General features: G+C 41.9%; 1 protein-coding gene across 1 annotated transcript in view; it reads right to left on the bottom strand.

The window, feature by feature from the left end:
• The window catches only part of EVA1A (eva-1 homolog A, regulator of programmed cell death), a 278,261-nt gene that overhangs the window by 222,982 nt on the left and 36,162 nt on the right, over positions 1 to 19,117 (bottom strand). The window contains exon 2 of the mRNA XM_018575472.1: positions 6,791 to 7,005. Within this exon, the coding sequence (XP_018430974.1) occupies positions 6,791 to 7,005 (215 nt within the window). The remainder of the gene's footprint in view (positions 1 to 6,790; positions 7,006 to 19,117) is intronic.

The raw sequence follows: 19,117 nt of genomic DNA, 5'->3' as shown, positions 1-19,117 counted from the left end.
CAGGTCAGTATTGGGTTTACTTGCCCTTATGGCAAATGGATTCCGATCACAAATATGTTTTATTTATTTACAATGTGCTTTGAGCTTGAAAAAAACTTAGATCACCCCAGGAAGTATCAGTTCCCTAGCACAGCCCCCTCCCCCTCCTTGCACATCATAGCCCTTTCCTTTTCTGGCAGTGTCTAATTACTGTCTGTGCTGTTCCAGCTCTTCTGCCCCTCCCCTCCTACATAACCTTTGATGAAGCTGCCAGGGGAGGAGTAAAGGGGAATATTAGTGTGACAGCACTGAGTCTGCTGAAGCTGCTGATATCACATCCAAGATGGCGGCACCCAGCAGAGGTTTCAGGGCTTTTAAATGTCTACACAAGGGAGGCTTTAACAAGTAAATAACATGGATACACTACATTATATGCACAGTATAATCTTAAGGGAAGATTTTTTTGTTAAATTCATGTTTAAAAAAGGGCTGGTGATGACGAAGCGTGGAGCCGGCTTCCCGGCCAATCAGGAAGCCAGGAGCCGTGTAATGACTCGCCAACCGGCTTCCTGATTGGTCCGGAAGCTGGCCAATCAGGAAGCCAGGCAGTGAGTCATTACCTGGCCAGAAAGCCGTCTCCGTGCTTCCTCGTCCCCTGGTGATGAGGGAGATGAGGGAGCATGAAGACGGCTTCCCGGCTAATCGGAAAGCCGGGCCCCGAGTAATGACACGCTGCCCAGCTTCCCAGCTAATAAGGAACCTGGAAACAAGTCATTACACGCAGCCTGGCTTCCTTAATGGGACTTCCGGTTTCAGTATCCGGTATCGGCGAGTGATGAAAACAATGTATCGGTACTCGTACTCTATACCGAAAACAGTGACGATCCATCCCTAAAAAAAAGAATGCAGCCCCCATATTTAAGGACTGGTGGGTTACAATATATTACATTTTTGTATTTTGGTTTAGGTACGCTTTAAAGTGTATATGTAGTTTGGATAGATCCGAGAAGGGGTCAGTTTATTTTTGCTATCTATGTCATGTTGCAGAGATTTTCCCACACTTCCTTTCTATAATATGCAACAGGAAGCAAGGGAAAATATCTACAATGAGGGGTATTACCTTCTCCAGTTGTCACAGAAAAAGGGGTCCCCATTGGAAGGTTTACTCTCACCTCCTGCTCCAGTGACTACTGTAAGATTTTGGATTTCCCATCTCACAATTTTCACCAGTAAAAAATAAAAAGGAGATCCCACTTCTTGTTCTTTTGACAGCTGAAAATGTTTGGATTTCCTATAACCTTTTTGTTGACAATGGTCACCAGGACGAATGGAGAGGTCAATCAGCAATTAAAGCTTTGGAAAGAGTCTAGCCCTTTCTAACTAAAAAAACAAAAAACTTTATATACAGTTTAGGGCATATTTATAAAGCAGTGAATGTGACATTCACCCAATATTTACTGCAGCTGTATCTTCCTGATACCTGTGTTTTAAATTAAAGTAATTGATTCCCCCTACAGTGAATGTCTGGTGAATGTCACATTCACTGATTTATGAAATGCCCTTTTAAGAATCAGCACAGTAGGATTTTCACTGATTAAGGGTGTATTTGTCAATTTTACTAGACTATATTCTACTTAGGGAACGTTTGAACCAGATTTCTCTTGACTGCTATGAAGTTGAGTGCATAAAACATACAAATATAAAATTCTTGGATACTTGCCAGGGATTATATTATAAATGATATATGTAATACAAGCTTTTACTTCAGGAAATGTAGAAATGTTAGAGAGAAATGAAGACATTTTGTAGCCGAAGGGAGGTACAAACATGCTAGACAATGCTAAACAAGTTCAATGTTTCATCAGCCAATTATGAATATGGGGGACACAATAAGAGCATTCTTATAAAAGAAATTGGTACATATTAGATTGTCAGATCAATTCCACTGTGGCATGATAAAGCCGATTATGAATTTCTCCTCCCCGCTGTGCACTGCTCTATGTCCCCTCTGACACAGCGCAGCGTCCAGCGGGGAGGAGAGAAACGTTCAGGCGACCGAGCTGGGTAGTGAGGAGAGCACTGTGAGCCGTGATGTGAGGCCCCAGTGACGGCCAGCACCCTGATATGCCATAGCGACCCAGGCGGCCCACACGGCATCAGCGGGATGCCCTGGCCGGGTCCCCCTGTGCCGCCTGGGTCGCTATGGCGATTGTTACGCCACTGCTGTGACCAAACAATGTACTAAAGTGTTTCCTATCACTATGACATCAGCAGAATCTTGGCAGCTTGCTCCTCTAATGTAAACAAACACCAGAAGTCTCTAAGCTGTTTAAACCAACTTTAGAGTTGTTGTGATCTTTGAGGATCTTTAACCAGTCTGGTACCTTAGGTGTGCTACAAATGGAAACAAAAAACTCCACCAAAGAACACAGGGCATGCATAGCACACCTTGCCTCTCCTCGATGCTGCCGCCCTCCCCGCCACTTTTGCTGCAATTCCCAGCTGTCAAAAGGACACCCGGGACATGCTGTGTAGAGGGCTGGATATGCCACAAGGCCAACCTAGGCCCGGCCTCGGGACAGCAGCGAATAGAAGGGCAGCAGATGTGTGGAATTCCTATTTCCCAACATGCAATTCCCGGGCGCCGGGCGGGTAGTAGTTTTCTACATTTAGCCCTGCTTTGGGCAAGCGGAGCTAAATGTACAGCTGTGAAGCCACCTTTAGTTTTGTACAAGTGATCTTGGGGATGTCACTGAGATTGCTTGCAGGTCTGCCATTCTCCATTGGGGTTTGGCGGTGATGGGGGCCCTGGCCTTGGGGCATTAGAGAGAGTAAACCCGGCCCTGGCTGTGTAAATAGTATCAGGGTTATTCACAAAAGGGTGAAGAGTTTGGAGAAGGCCGGAGAAGGGAACAATCTAGAACAATATAGCTGAAGTGGAAAGTGAACTGAATCAGAGAATTTTTCCAAATCAGCTACTTTGGCCTAGATTGTTCCCTTCTCTTGCCTTCTCCAAACTCTTCACCCTTTAGTGAATAGCCCAGATAGTATCTAGTCCATTTAATTCGTCTGCAGATCCGAGGGGTGAGCTTCAATGTGCATTTGGTGTTATTTAAAGCAAACTTAGAAGAATAAAATAGAATTTGTTCCTTTTTAACCTCTTATTAGCTTTAAGTTACCAGCACAAATAACTATTCTGCCTTTTATATTTCTATTTTTAAACATTGATATTTTAACATTTTGTTGTTTTTTTTAGTTTTTTTAGAGTGGCCTTTGCATTTATCCCCCACAGTATGTTTGTACACCATTAAGCCTCACTTTCCTTTGGGCCTCATCTATGATTCTGCTTGAATGGATAACTGCTTTTAAGACTGTACTCATTTTTAACTCTGTATTGAAAATGGTAGCCAAAGAATCAGGGTCGGAAACTGATTGGCTGCTCAGCCATTAACATCATCTGACAGTTTTATATATTAGACTCTTAGTCACTCTAAGGACAAAATGTTTACTTTTGTATAGAGGAGGGATTGGTTAAAACCCCCGTTTTGTTCTATTGGGGAAATTTCCCTTCCTGTCCTGTAGGCATAATAGGCAATAAAGTCGGGTATACAAAGTACAAATTTTAACCAGTTCCGCTGATCGAAAGAGCAAGTTGGAATTTTTTTTAGCCAAACCGAGCTTGCAGCCAATCAGCTGCAAGCTCCATTTGGGTATTCTGACAGCAGCCGAAGGCAAACACTTTGTAACAAAGTGCGTGTGTTTGCTTGTATGTGTGGTGGTGAATTGAAGGGTGAGGAGCATTGTCTACTGTATTGGAGTGCATTGGGGGCCATTGAGAAAAGAATAAAGTTGACCCCCCAAAACCAATTTGCAATGCAAGAGCCTTAAAGGAGAACTATAAGGTGAGTGAAAATCACTCATCCTCATAGTTCGAGCCGACGTGTGACAATGAAACTGTCACACGTCGGCTCAATAGATCGGGAAGTGAGCGAACACATACCGTTATCTCCCTGCAGAGAGCCGTGACTACCAGTCACAGCTCCCCGCAGGGATTCCCCCCCCCCCTCCGATCCTCCAGCTCTGACTGGAGGAACGGACGGGGGAGGGTGGGTACAGCTGGCTCTGCCTCTAGATAGGCAGAGCCAGCTGTCATTCACGCAGCTGGGTGAATCCCGAACAGTATTGTCGGGATCCGTCCTGGCTGCGGCGGTCTCAGTATACAGCGAGCTGTTGCTCACTATATACTGAGTTTTGGGTCACGGGAGGACGCTAGTATATGTCCTCCTGTGACCCTTAAGAGAACTATGGGAAAAAACACTTACCCCATACTTCTCTTTTAAGCTAGCCATAGCACAGCGTGGATGATAGAAGCTCCCCAGCCAGCTACTGTATTCAGACAGCCAGCACCTGCGGCTGTTCGCATACCTGAAAAAATGTACTGCCTCTGGATCCTGTCACGGTACAGCCAACTGAAGCTTGTTGAGCCGGTTAATGTTGTCAGGGTCATCCACGGCTTGAATATTGGCCAATTCAATTCAGCAGTAATCAGCCAAACTTTCACGGCTTGAATATTGGCCAATTCAGCAGTAATCAGCCAAAATATTCCTGTTGAGTTTTTGTAAATGAAGACAGTCTGAAAATTCTGAGCATTTCTCAGCAGAACAGCGCCTGAGTCCATGGATGTTTGGGTATTGAGCAACCACTCGAGAAATGGCTGCTGAATACAATAGCCAACATCAGGGATTCCTCCATTCACGGTATTTAGCCGAGAGAAATTTGAAGCGTGTATGGCTAGAGTTTCCTGTCTGACAAACCCAACAATGACAACAACTGGTTCTAAATAAATCCATTTGTCAAGCCGCAGGCAATCAAACAAGACCCAGAGCCACCGACTTGAGACATGACACAGCACGGCCACATTATCAGACCCTGGAGGTATGTCAGAATAGCCGTACATTGCAATCAGGGCTAAATACATAGTAGCCGACAGTCAATCATCCTAGCCAGTGAAGGCCATGGAACTCATCCAGATGCAATTATTTGCTGTAACTGTATGAGGACGGTATTCCAGGGTCGGTTATCATGAAAAACAAACAACTTTCAAGTTGTCTTGAGAGAAACCCAATTGCTGCCTGCCTGCCAGGACTCTATTTACCGAGTGTCAACAGTGTAGATTTAGCTTCTGCTTACATTACCTGAGCAGTACAAAGAGGGCAATAAAACTTGTTGAAAGTGAGCAGCTAGCAAACGTACCCCCAGGCTATGCTATTACATAGGTAATTGACTGTGAACCACAGGAAATGCATTAGATCAACAATGGACAAGTTAAACACAATGATACAAGGATATTCTGCAATGCTGATGCATGCTAGAGGAATACCAGACATAAGACCACCTGAAGTGGTGAATGTATGCAAAGAGACTTTATGGAAAAAAAGAATTGCATGTCAGACAACTGCCCAGGTTCATCAGGAACTGTGTTGCCGGTGTTCCATCCAAAGCTCCAACTGGTCGAAATCTCCAACTACATCACTGCCAGGTATGTGCAAGTTGGAGATTCCGACCAGACGTTGTTAGACTGTAAAACACAAAGACTGACGGAGCTCTGTACAGCTGCATTTTAACAATATTTAGCAGGTGGCAAACTCGACGAGTATTCTGAAAACGCTATGCGCGCATTCGCACCGCAATGCGCTCCAGTCTTTGTGAGCACCGGAAGTGAGGTAGTTGGAGATCTGAATGAGTTGGAGCTTTCAATAGAACACCGGCATCCTTCTGCCCAGCATCACTTGATCAGCTGATCAAAGGAGCAGGTCAGAAAATTCTCAGCCGAACTGAGCTAGCAGCCAATCAACTGGAGATTGAAATAGCAAGGGGTTTCCTTGATCAACAGTCATAAGTGTTGATGGAGGAATCTGTTTTATTGTTTTAAAACCTTTGATACCCGATTTTAGACTTTCAATAGAAAAAAAAACTAATTTGACTGTGGCTCCTCTAGGGGGAGGCAGAAGAGCCTTTCACCTAGTGCAGTGGAAGGCACGCGGTGAACCACTAAACCACTTTCGGGTCGCAACCAACACACCAGTTGAGAACCACAGCTCCATATTTTACCAGGACGAGGAACTACAGTTGCAAAATCAACTGCAGTGCCACCTGTTGGTGAAGTTGAAGTCTGGTTTTGTGGTGTGACCTTTCAAGTACAAAAACTTTACTGTTTTTGAATAGTTGAACTTCACCAACAGTAAGACAGTAGACAGGCCAAGACTTTCTATGGAAAATGTTGGCTCTGCCAATAGGCTTATTTGGCCAAGTTAGTACAGGTTGCAGGAAGCTTGTAGATGAGCAGTATTTTTCAAAAGATCTTCTTTAAAGGCCAACATTTCCAGTTTTAGATATACAGGGGAAGGTTAGACCTACATTTAGGTGTTTATTGTTGTCCGTGGCCCTATTAAGGAGATTTCACCTCTATTCTTCTGTCCCTTTGATGGCATGACATGAAATGGATGGAGCAGTTGCCACTGGGAATCAAAGACAGGTGCAATAATAATGTTTTTATCATTGGGCAATATTAAAAATTTGGCTAACGCTTCCCCATGTTACTAAAAAAGAAAGTGTTCTGTTGCAGTACAACTGAAAAGTTTTCCCAAACTTCCTAACCTAACAGGAGATAAGGGGATATATCCCCAATGGGGTCATTGAACCCTTCAGAGAAAATGCAGAACAATGTAAACTGGCATCTAGAATAAACAGGTCATCGGACTGTGAAAAGAAGGTAACATGAAATTCTTTCACAACATGGCAGACGTTGTACCTGGAGAGACGTCCCAGCAGAGCAGGATACATCCTCTTTGATGAAGGTAGCGAATGACTGTGCGTGACGTGATGGACATATCTGATGGCTGGGCATATTCCTCCCGTAGAATGAAGACTGGATGCTGATGGTGGTTTTGTGAGGACATTTGAGGGATACATATTCTCCGTCACAGGCACGCAGCGTATAATTCCTCAGCATTCTGGAAATATAACCTGAAAAGAAATGTTGCTTTTCTTAATTTTGACATTCACGTAGGTTGTACAACTGCAATTCATTCCAAAGACCATGGCTCTGAATAGGTGTCACCAGAGATGCTATAAAACCTTTTGTAGATCTTACTAATCCCTGAGGAAGTAGTTTTTTTGTAATTTTTTTTCAGTTTGAATGGAAATTTTTTTTGTGTAGAATGTTTGCTAACAAAGATGAGAAAGAGAGACACCAGCACACCGCCATCTTCATAATTGAAACACCTCTTTTGACATCTTTGAATAGACATATCACAGATAGAAGTGCAACATTTGTTCACAGCTGAGCATCCTGTCGCCAGTCACATGAAGCGCAAAATGTACACCAGGTTCTACCCCAAAAGAGCCCAGTGTTCTTTTTTTGAGAAGAATTGTGCACTTTGGCTTTAATAGGTGCACCTGAAAAATTATTGAAAAATGTGTGTCTACACACATTTTTAGGCACTCCGATTTAGAAGTCTATGGGGTCAAAACGCAGATTTCTGATCTTGCACTACAAGTGGCACAAAAACGGTCAAAAAATGCCTCTAAATCACATGGTCACGCTCATGTTTGGAGTGACGCTAAACTCAGGAATCTTAAAAATGAATTCAAGTACCTTATCTCGGCTGCAGATCCTCAAATCATCTCTGAATTGGTGCTGACACTGTCCTACTTTTAGAGGGTGGCTATGGTCCCTGTGTGTGTTGTAAAGTAGTCACCGCTCCAAGCTCACTTGCGTGATGGGCTACAATCTCAATACAAATTAGTAAAGTAAACATGAGATTGTAGCCCATCGCGGGAGCGAGCTTGGAGCGGTGACTACTTTACAACACACATAGTGACCATGAAGAACAAAAGTAGCCAGTAGTTTACTTCATTGCTGTGCTGTATGTGTATAGGCCAATGCCTTGGCTGGCGCTCGTGCAGAAAGTTTCTTGGGCAAACTCACCGGCCCAAGTGGCTCCGTCGGCTAACGAAGGGCGCTATCAAAAAGTTTAACGATTAATCGAGAAATTAATCTTTAATTTCCACAGCCCTAATTTTTGTTAATTGTTAAGGTACTTGAATGCATTTTCAGGATTTAACGGAGTTTAGTGTCACTTTAAGTGTGAATAGAGCCTACAGTTGAAAACATTTCATCACTCAAGTGGATTTCTCATGCTTGCTCTCTCTCTTTATCTCCCGCTTTCTTTTTTCTCCAGACATTTTGCTTTGCTGCCTCAAAAACACATTCATATTTAAATTTTCACTATATAAGGGAATGACTGTTGATCGTTCGTTCTGAGTTTTTAACACAATTTTGAAAAGCAATGATGTGCAATTGTGATGTTAGTGAGACCTCGTTATCTCTCAAGAAGCATCTCATACATAGCCCGGTCGTGACAAACGATATTTAAAACCAATGGAATTGCTTGCAAATATTTTAATAGTGCATCACCCAAGGCGTTTGAACTCTAGTTGTGTTTTGAGGTGACATTGAGATATGCTAGGGCGGACTGTCACGTGGGTAAAGTAAACCTCACATTTCAACACCCTAAGACTCCATCTTTCAAGCCAAGTAAATATATGAGAACAATACAGATGATATGAGTATGCCCAGTTCAAAAGCTGGAATCCCAGCATGACTGACAGCTGCACTAAGCTTTTCTTCAGAGTGCAGGAATATGTTGTCCTAAATAAATAAACCTTTCCTGGGTCAGATAATGTAGAAATGTTGAAGCCTGTGACTAAATGGATGTTTGGAGTCAGGGGTAGACACAGATTTAGAGACAAAACAATTCTTTACAATAAAGCTAATTTCGGTGTTCATGAAAGATGGGATGTCTTCAAGAGTTGTTTTTGTTTTTAATAAAAAAAAAAGTTTCCCTCCTTATTAAGAGAGATCAAACTACCTATGACGAGATGAAGGGACATGTCTCCTTCTCTCTCCTTGATCGTGAGGCAGACCCCCTCCCTTCTCCCTCCCCCTGGGGATATGTATCCTAGATTGGCCCATCAGTGGGTCCAACTGTATCTTTTTATCTATGGTACCTAAGATCCACGCTTTATTTTGCTTTTCTGTTTTTATTATGATCTGTTACTTTTTTGTATTGACTGTCTGTAATTTGTGATTTAATGATTTTAATTTTCGTGTGTCACTTGTTTTTTGTTATGTGTCTAAAAAAACAATAAAACTTTACCTGTGAAAAAAAAAAGAGAGATGAAACTATTGCACCAGGCAGCAGTCAATATCTCTACAGCAATAGGACTGAGTCCCATGCTTTTTTTCTCCCTAAATCCCCTTGAGTTCCAGAGCGTTTTATTTTTTAAATTTTTATTTCAGCGATGTTTCGGGTCCACCCGTTATATCTTTTAGGTTTTGTGGTCTCCCCTAACATATTATACGGTAATTTTTTTCAGGGCAGATAGGACTTTAATTTGGTAGGAAATGTGGATACACATAGTTTTTTTTCCCTTGGTTTTACTGGGTATAAATTGTAAAACACTTAAAACTGTCTTTTTTCCCAATGCACCATTTACCCCAAAATATAATTAATCAAGTCTGCTTATATCTCTAGATCACGGATATCAAATTAGTGGGACAATTATGCAACATAGAGGAATGGTAAAGCTCAAAGTGAATGTATACGTTTTCCTTAGGAGAGCCTTATTTCCCTTTGAAAGATACATTGCACTGCATGTAGGGAAAAAAATGATTTGCATAAATTGTTAGTATAATATTAAGATAAGATTAAGTCAGGTTGATGAGTGCACAAATTTGCAAGATGGCGACTTTTGTACAGGTTTGTGATCACTAGAACTTCAAATGCCATTGTGTTCACGTGCATGGGCATTCAATTCTTACACAGTGAATGCAAATGTCATCCAGATAATCCAACATCATTTTTGCAACCTGCAAATTATTCTGGGGATTCATTTTTTACATTTATTTTTCACTTTTTCTTTAATGGGGGATCACAATATTGTCAGTGGAGACCTGATTTAGGTCCCCAGTGCATTTCTGCAGCAGCAAATTACTTCTAATAGTGATCTATTGCTGTCTGCAATCAGAGACAGACGACAAATCCAGACCTAGTGCTGGCAGGGGCCTGCAGGAGCAAAAGAGACCAGCTGCCATATTTAAACCATTCCATTTTAGAGTAGAGAGGGGTAAAATCCCTATGAAGTTTTTTGCTGTCACTGTCCCACTAAAGAGATTGGCTTCATTTTTTTTTATCTTGGAGAAGTAACAGGAAATAAGAGGAAATCTCTGGAAAGTGATTTTGATTAGGGATGCACCGATACCGATACTAGTGCTGAATGCCAGGCAAAGCTTTTATAAATCAACCCCTTAAAGTAAGACTCCTGCCCATTTTTTTAATTTAGTTTTGTACAAAGAAGTTAAAGTTTAGAACCTGTGTAAGGTTTTTACTGTTATCTCTGTCCCCTATGGGGATATTTACCCCACACCCTGTATAGTCACTGAGACAAGAAGTGAGGAGAAAGCTCCACCAGGTAGACATATACAGCAAATAAAACCTGTCAAAGGTTATAACACATATAGACCCTGTTGGAAAGTAAAACAAAAAAGCTTTGGCTGGAGTTGCACTTTAGACAATAATTCCGCCCCTTGTATGGACACTCTACCTGCATGGATTACATGGCAGAAAATTGCACACATTCACACAGAAGAGAATATTGTGTATCTGTAGATTCCAGTCATCTTCATTCACTTCCTTTATAATCAGGAACTGGATCAGCAGGACACAGACTATCGTTCCAATCAGCTGTGATATAAGATGTCTGCTCTTTTGTAGAGTCTATTGGCTGAAGAGGTTTCAGAGTGATTTAAATACCATTATCTCCAGCACAAAGAGCCTAGAACGGGCCCCAGACATCGGTTCTCAACCGTCAGTGACTGCATGTAGAAAAATGTACGATTAAGTACGATCGTCTTTCCCAACACCTGTCACTCTCCCCTTGGTGAATAGGCTCCATTGTGTTGATGCCTCTTCCTGCAGATCTACCGACAGAAACACAAAACCATTGCACCTTGGGTGATGCCAACAGCACAAGAGATACCACTGTTCACAAACGTGTACTGAGCTGTGTGAAAGCAATCTCAATGACAAGAAGGGTTGCAAGTTCTCAAGGAAAATTACTGCTGAACTGGTGGAGGCTGCCCATTGCTGGGTCTCTAATTTGGGGTCATTGGGAGAGACAGCTTGTATGGAGTGAAAGGATGAGAGCACCAGGCCATGGCGATAAGTCAAGACATTATTTTGTATAGTGACAAATACAAATTCATATCTGAACTGATTTTCTAGGTGCTCTCATCCTTTCACGCCATAAAAGATACCTACTTGACATCGACCTTATTTCAGACCACTTCCTGGTGCCTATTGAACATTACAAAAGTATAATAAGCATGTTTTATTTTCACTACCACCTGTAGGGAACAAATTCAAGTCAACACCTTTAGAGCCCATTCCACCAACTTATCACCCATTCACAAGAGTGTGGTATTTTAATGCGCATGTGAATATGAATAGCACACCAATGCATTTGCGTTACAGCACACCGCAATGCATTATAATGCACTACTGAGCGTTGTGATGCACTGTGCTGCATTGCAGAAAATGGTGCATGTCCATTTTTCAAATGGCCCCTTAGAGACATTTACAATCTGTAGGTTACAAACACCAGCAATGACATCAACCTGCAGGATCATACGCCAGACATAACTCTGTACTAAAATTACTGCTTTGCATCCTTTGATTAATACCATATGTCCACGTTCTAGAAAAAGTCCGCCTCTACCTATATCGACCAAGCCTCATGATAATCATCCAAAAATAACCCAGCATTTTCCATCTTCAAACGGATGCCACCAACGTTGACCCCCTCCCATAACCACACACCACCAATAGAAACCAACCACAGGAGAAGACCCCTCTCCTCCCAAAACCACACAACGCTGATAGAAACCAACCACAGGAGAAGACATCTCCTTGTAACCATACAACACTGATAGAAACCAACCAGAAAAGAAGACTTCCAACCTCCCTTAACCACACACCACCGATAGAAACCAACCACAGGAGAAGGCCATGTCCTAACAACAACATTTTTTATCCTATGCTTATTACCAAAATACTGTGTCAAAAATTTATTTTTATTTTCGAACATGCTCCAAAATCTGATCCGATGTGGTTGGGCAATGATTAAAAAAATGTGTTTTATTTTTATTAAACTTTTTGCTGATGTCAATCATAATTTTTTTGGTATAAAAATATATTGGGGAACAAAATGATAAATAAGTTGTTTTTAAATCTAGGTTAAAGCCTCTATCAGGTTTCTATTGCTGCCTGGGTCACAGGGGAGATTTCCCTTCCCTTGTGGGAACAGAGTGAAGGGGAATTCTCCTATAATGACACCACTTCTTCCCTTTTTTTCCTCCTCATGGCTGGTGATCTCTGCTATAGGGAAAGCTCCCTAAAGATTTGGGGCATGAGGTTTATATGTTAGGGGGATGTTCCTTTTTGCGTACCAAACTTTGAGGTTTGGGGATCCAAAGTATCCATAAGCCGTGTGTGTTCCACGTTAACTACGTTTCTAGACAATATACTTTGGTGATGACATCCTGTTAGGAAGAGTCTGCCTGTGGGTCTCTTTTGCTCCTGCATATTAAATATCTATCAGGATGAAGAATATAATATCAGCATTGAAGATTCACATTTTCTCAAGTCCTGCTGTTCTGACATCTCTTCTGATACACCTGCTCTTGCCCAAGGGAAATCTGGTCCAACCTTGGATTGGTGTAGTTTAAAAACAACATTTAAACCTTTATCATCATCCTGAAGAAGCAGCCCTGTAAGATGTGAAATGCATAGAGTACTACTGTTTGTCATGTATGTACAGTAATAGAAACTATCTTGGTTTGCAAAGAATGTTGTTAATATCTGTGGATCTTGTACAAAATGGGGGGTAGACAAGAGGGCTGCATGAATAAAGGTTAAATTCTATATAAATCAATTTTGCAACTCTGTTTTTTTGTGGTGTATTTTAAATATAAAATATTTAATAAAATGAGGACATTTTTATGAATGCATTGTTTCATGGGAACCTAAAAAGTCTGTTTCATGCTAAAATTTAAGTAGGTCCCCCTTTTGCCACCAAAACAGCCCTGACCGTCAAATCATGGACACCCCAAGACCTCTGAAGGTGTGCTGTGGTATCTATCACCAAGCCATCAGTAGCAGATCCTTTAAGTCGTGTAAGTTATGAGGTGGGGCCTCTATGGTTCTGACTTTTTTTCCAGCACACCCTGCAGATGCTTGATTGGATTGAGATCTGGAGAATTTGGAGGACAACTCAACATCTCAAACCCATTGTTGTGTCCCTCAAACCATTTTTGCCCCATTTTTACAGTGTGGCAGGAAGCATTATCCTGCTGAAAGAGGCCACTGCCATCAGGTAATATTGTTTCCATGAAGGGGTGTACTTGGTCAGCCAATGTTTAGGAAGGTGGCACATGTCAAAGTAACATCAACATGAATGGCAGAACCCAAGGTTTCACAGCAGTACATTGCCCAAAGCATCACACTGCCTTTGATGGCTTGCCTTCTTTCCATAGTGCATCCTGGTGTCATCTCTTCCCCCGGTAAGCGACACACATGCACCCGGCCATCCACATGGTGTAAAATAAACCGTGTTTCATCAGACCAGACCGCCAGTTCTAAAGCTCACTTGACCATTATAGACACTTTTGCCGGTGGACACAGGTTAGCAGCAATGTGAAGCTTGACAAATGTTGGCTGCTGGAAATTCTGGATTTTTATATAATTTAGATTTTAGTAAATTAAGTCAACTTTTTACATTTAGAATGGCTAAGATTTTAATAAAATAGCATCAGTGATTCTCTGATTGATTTTAATTGTCTTCTGAATTTTCTCAAAAGTATTTTGTCAAAGTAGAAGCAGCTTATATTTGTCCCCCCACCAAAATATTTCCTAATTTTTTTCTGGCCCAAGTCATGGTAAAGAACAATGAATGGAAGAGTGCAGGTTTAGACTTGTTCACTGGCTTCCTCTAGACTATCAGTTACACTTTTTAACCTCTCGTTACAAAGCACTCTTAAACATTTCCTAAATTATCACATCAGAGGCGTTCGTTTAGAGTTAGCTTAATGCCTTAATAAGATCTTTTTTGTGCGTTACAGTCACAGTTGGGTGAGAGAATATGCCATTTTTTGCACACTGCACCTATATATCTTAAAAAAACAGTCTGAAGTATATAGTGAGGAATCTCATTATAGGAGTGATCCCATATCACATGTTACAGAAATGGGCCTGACGTATATAGTGAGGAAACCCATTATAGGAGTGATCCCCCATCACATGTTACAAAAACGGGTCTGATGTATATAGTGAGGAATCCCATTATAGGAGTGATCCCCCATCACATGTTACAAAAACGGGTCTGATGTATATAGTGAGGAATCCCATTATAGGAGTGATCCCATATCACATGTTACAAAAATGGGCCTGACGTATATAGTGAGGAAACCCATTATAGGAGTGATCCCCCCGTCAAATGTTACAAAAACGAATCTGACATAGATAGTGATCCCCTTTAGTGGCTCACAAGACACGCTCAGCTTCCATCCCATTCCAATGTCATTCAGAACAGATTTGAAGCTCATGAAGTCATATCTGAACTTCGTACCCCTGGGCTTAATGGAAGAAAACTGGAGCTGGACCATGGAGGAGGATGGGTAGACAGCGTGAGTAATGCTTGAAATACTTTTATTTATTTTTTTAATAGAGGTGGGAGTTTGGGGGCTAGATTTATTTTAAAACATTGATGCTAGAGGTGCGCTTTACGGTCTACTAGCAGTATGTCCATGTCCTAGTGGTGTGGACTTTAAACGCCATCTCCATGTTCATTAAGAAAAGAATCCCTTTCCAGTGCAGGCAACTATATAGGTCTTTAACTATTTATGGTTCACTGTGTGTACTGATCTGGGAGGAACTATAGAGTTTAGAATACTTTATATAGCACAGGGAATGGGGGGAAGAAGGGTGGGACACCAGGGACTTTAGTACATGTAACACATATACATGCACACTTGGTACTTAGACACAGATGCACAATTGTTAATTATACTTCCAGCAGTCATGGGCTGCGATCTGCTGTACCATGCATACCTGTATTAGCATTAAAGTCTATGTACAACAATATCAGGAGATCTGGCACAATGTTTATAAAACCAAGAGGAAAGACCTCTCAGAATACCTGAACAGTGATGGTAGTGGATTAGCTACAGTCACTGTTTGGCTGACAATTTTCCTCCTGGCTCCTTCGATTTTCAGGATGTCGGGTGGGAGGCTGCCGACAGGGTCATCCACGGAGCAAATTTTTGGGGTATGTTGATGAGGATAGAGGAGGAGATGAAGAGGGGTTGTGTAGATAAAAATGGGGGAGGAGATGAAGAGGAATTATGTAGTTGAGGAGGGGTTATTGAGATGAGGAGGGGTTAAAGGAGAACTATGGGGTCAGTGTTTTTCCACATAGTTCTCCTTAGGGTAACGGGAGGACACAAACTAGCGTCCTCCCGTTACCCTAAGCTCAGTATACCGCGAGCTACAGCTCGCGGTATACTGAGACAACGGAGCGGATCCCGACTTAGACGTCGGGATCCGCCCAGCTGCGTGAGTGACAGCTGGCTCTGCCTATCTAGAGGCAGAGCCAGCTGAACCCGCCCCCTCCCCCGTCCGTTCCGCCAGTCAGCGCTGGCAGATCGGAACGGGGAGAGGGGAATCCAGCCCCTCCCCCTGTCACAGCAGAGAGCCGTGACAGGATCGAGAGGTGAGCGAACCTGGTATGTGTTCGCTCACCTCCCGATCTACTGAGCCGACCTGTGACAGTCTTATTGTCACAGGTAGGCTAGAACTCTGAGGTGAGTGGAAATCACTCATCTCATAGTTCACCTTTAAGTAAATGAAGAGGGAGGAGATGAGGAGGAGTTATGTAGATGAGGAAGGATAATGGAGATGAAGAGAGGAAGGAGATGAGGAGGGCTTATGTAGATGAGGAGGGATTATGGAGATGAGGAGAAACCTGTGGTCTTCGTAATCCATCCGAATTGTAGTAAGCAGGGCTGACACCACATGCTTAAGAGCTGTGTTATTTCAACGAGGAAGATAGGAACACACAATATTTCTGGCACGTCCACAATTTTTTAAGTACTTGCATTGTGTTTAAGGAGATAAAACATGGGGAAATGTGCATCGATGTACTAAATATGTTTGTTTTCATTTTTCTTGCCTTGGCACCCGCTTTCAAACCATCTATTTTTATCTTAGTGTTTTATATCCATTTTTAAAGTGTCAACTGCTAGCTGTATATGGCTAAACAATGGAATTGTAATAAATCACAACTGTAGCCATATTAGTGCACTTGCAATAACACAGCTGAGGAAAAAAAAGGAAGTATCACGGACAGTACTCAGATACATCACCCTGAAAGCTAAATGGTACAGGCAGCAGCAAGCTACTCAAGGAATGAGAAATATGCTTAGAGAGACCTGGAAGAGGAGGGGGTGGAGAGAATGCCTTTACTCACTTCAATCAAACATGTTTTTATTAGCAGAGGATGACTCCTTCCCCATTCACGCCCCATCTAGGCGGAAAACATAACACACTGTGCTCTGCTTTTCATCTAGAGAGTATGATAAACCTATACATGTCCTTGATATCAACTTCAGCCCTCATCTACCCCACCTTCATCAATAGAAGGTCCTGCTCTACTGCTGTCTCACCTGCTCAATCGTACATCTTCTTAAAGTTAATTTCAAGTAGACGTGTCACAAACTTGGGCGATTCAAATGAAGCATATACGGAAAAACGCATAGGCATGGCATAAACCACATGTCAAAAAAATTGATAGATCAGTAGCCATATGCATATGAACTAAGCATGACCTTTTTAGTAAGTCGAGCTTAGTCTATCCCTCTTGTATCTAGCAAGCTTACTTATGAGCCAATTAAGCTTGTTATCACATTAAAGGACAAATATAGAAATTCAGAAGAAGGGGGCAGGGACAAGCTTGGCTTTTTGGGGTCAGCACCCCTAAATCTGAGAAAATGAAGTACAGGCCAAGAGAACTCTAGTTAAATGAAGTGCATGCCAGGTGAACTCTAGTTAAATGAAGTGCAGGCCAGGAGAACTCTAGTTAAATGAAGTGCAGGCCAGGTGAACTCTAGTTAAATGAAGTGCAGGCTAGATGAACTCTAGTTAAATGAAGTGCAGGCCAGGTTGAACTCTAGTTAAATGAAGTGCAGGCCAGGTGAACTCTAGTTAAATGAAGTGCAGGCCAGGTTGAACTCTAGTTAAATGACGTGCAGGCCAGGAGAACTCTAGTTAAATGAAGTGCAGGCCAGGTGAACTCTATTTAAATGAAGTACAGGCCAGGAGAACTCTAGTTAAATGAAGTACAGGCCAGGAGAACTCTAGTTAAATGAAGTGCAGGCCAGGAGAACTCTAGTTAAATGAAGTGCAGGCCAGGTGAACTCTAGTTAAATTAAGTGCAGGCCAGGAGAACTCTAGTTAAATGAAGTGCAGGCACGGAGAACTCTAGTTAAATTAAGTACAGGCCAGGGGAACTCTAGTTAAATTAAGTACAGGCCAGGTAAACTCTAGTTAAACGAAGTGCAGGCCAGGAGAACTCTGTTGAAGCAGAAATAATTTCCTCCAAATGCTTATAAAAAATAGTAAAGCAGATAAAAAATCTGCTTCAATTAGACTGCATTTTCCAAGTCTGTGATTCTTTCATTGGGTGCTCCCTACTCCACCTCAAGAAGCATTGCTAACATTTGTGTGCTTACCTTATAACCTCCCCATCCAACCTGAAACAGACTTTTAGAGATCCTTTTTAAGAAACATTCAGATTCTGCAGTGGACACCTATGACCCGTACAAAGGCAGATCATCATCAGTAAACGTCTGAAATACATTTTCGTCTGCTAATCATTTGTTGTATTTCCATCTGATTTGGTCATAAGGAAGGTCATAAGATGCCCCTCATCTAAAGATAGACAATGAATTGTTCAATAGATGGTTCCTCAATTATGCACATTGAAATTACCAAACATGCCTGTTTATGCCTCAGTAGAAGGGATGGGAAAGACATCAGCACACCTATCTCAGCAGAAAATGATAATGATAAGGAAGGAAAATCCACCATGGCTAATCGATTCTCCTACAAAGAAGGCTCGCACAGGGAATTTCTGGCAGGGTCAGGGAAGGTCTACAGACCTGCACACATTACATAGTTAGCTTGAAGGAAAACATATGTCCATTAATGTGACACGAAACTCAGGAGTTAAATCTTAAAAATACATTCAAGTAATTTAACTAATTACAAAAATGTATCTTATTTGTGTATCACTCGGCTGCAGATCCTCAAATCATCTCTGAATTGGTGCTGACACTGTCCTGCCTTCTGGAGGGTGGCTACTTTTGTTCCCCATGGTCCCTGTGTGTGTTATAAAGTAGTCACCGCTCCAAGCTCACTCCTAGGATAGACTACAATTTCTACGAGAAATTATAATATCAATATACTATAGTAAACTAAGTATGAGACTATAATTTCCAATACAAATTAGTAAACTAAACATGAGATTGTAGTCCACCCCGGGAGTGATCTTGGAGTGGTGACTACTTTACAACACACACAGGGACCATGGGGAACAAAAGTAGACACCCTCCAGAAGGAAGGACAGTGTCAGCACCAATTCAGAGATGATTTGAGGATCTACAGCCGAGTGATACACAAATCGGGTCCACCCGGTCCAGCATTGTTAATAGTAAACCTGCAATTCTCTTAGAACAGCCTTCCTTTACAACCTTAGGGTTTGTTCAGCGCAATCACACTAACCATCATGCTAATATCATGTGATCGGTATATTTAGTAATTATTAGCAGGGGTTGCCTGAGACCGGAAAGGTCTTTCAAGGGATCCTTTATGATAAAAAGTTTTAAGAAAAGCTGGTCTAGAGGAAGGCAAAAATAAAAATGAAGGCATTTGACCACAGGCTTGTGTCTACCTCAGGGGTG

Source organism: Nanorana parkeri, unplaced genomic scaffold (assembly GCF_000935625.1).
Source record: "Nanorana parkeri isolate BGI_ZX_2015 unplaced genomic scaffold, ASM93562v1 scaffold53, whole genome shotgun sequence".
NCBI lineage: Eukaryota > Metazoa > Chordata > Amphibia > Anura > Dicroglossidae > Nanorana > Nanorana parkeri.
This window is presented reverse-complemented; position numbering and strand designations above follow the sequence as displayed.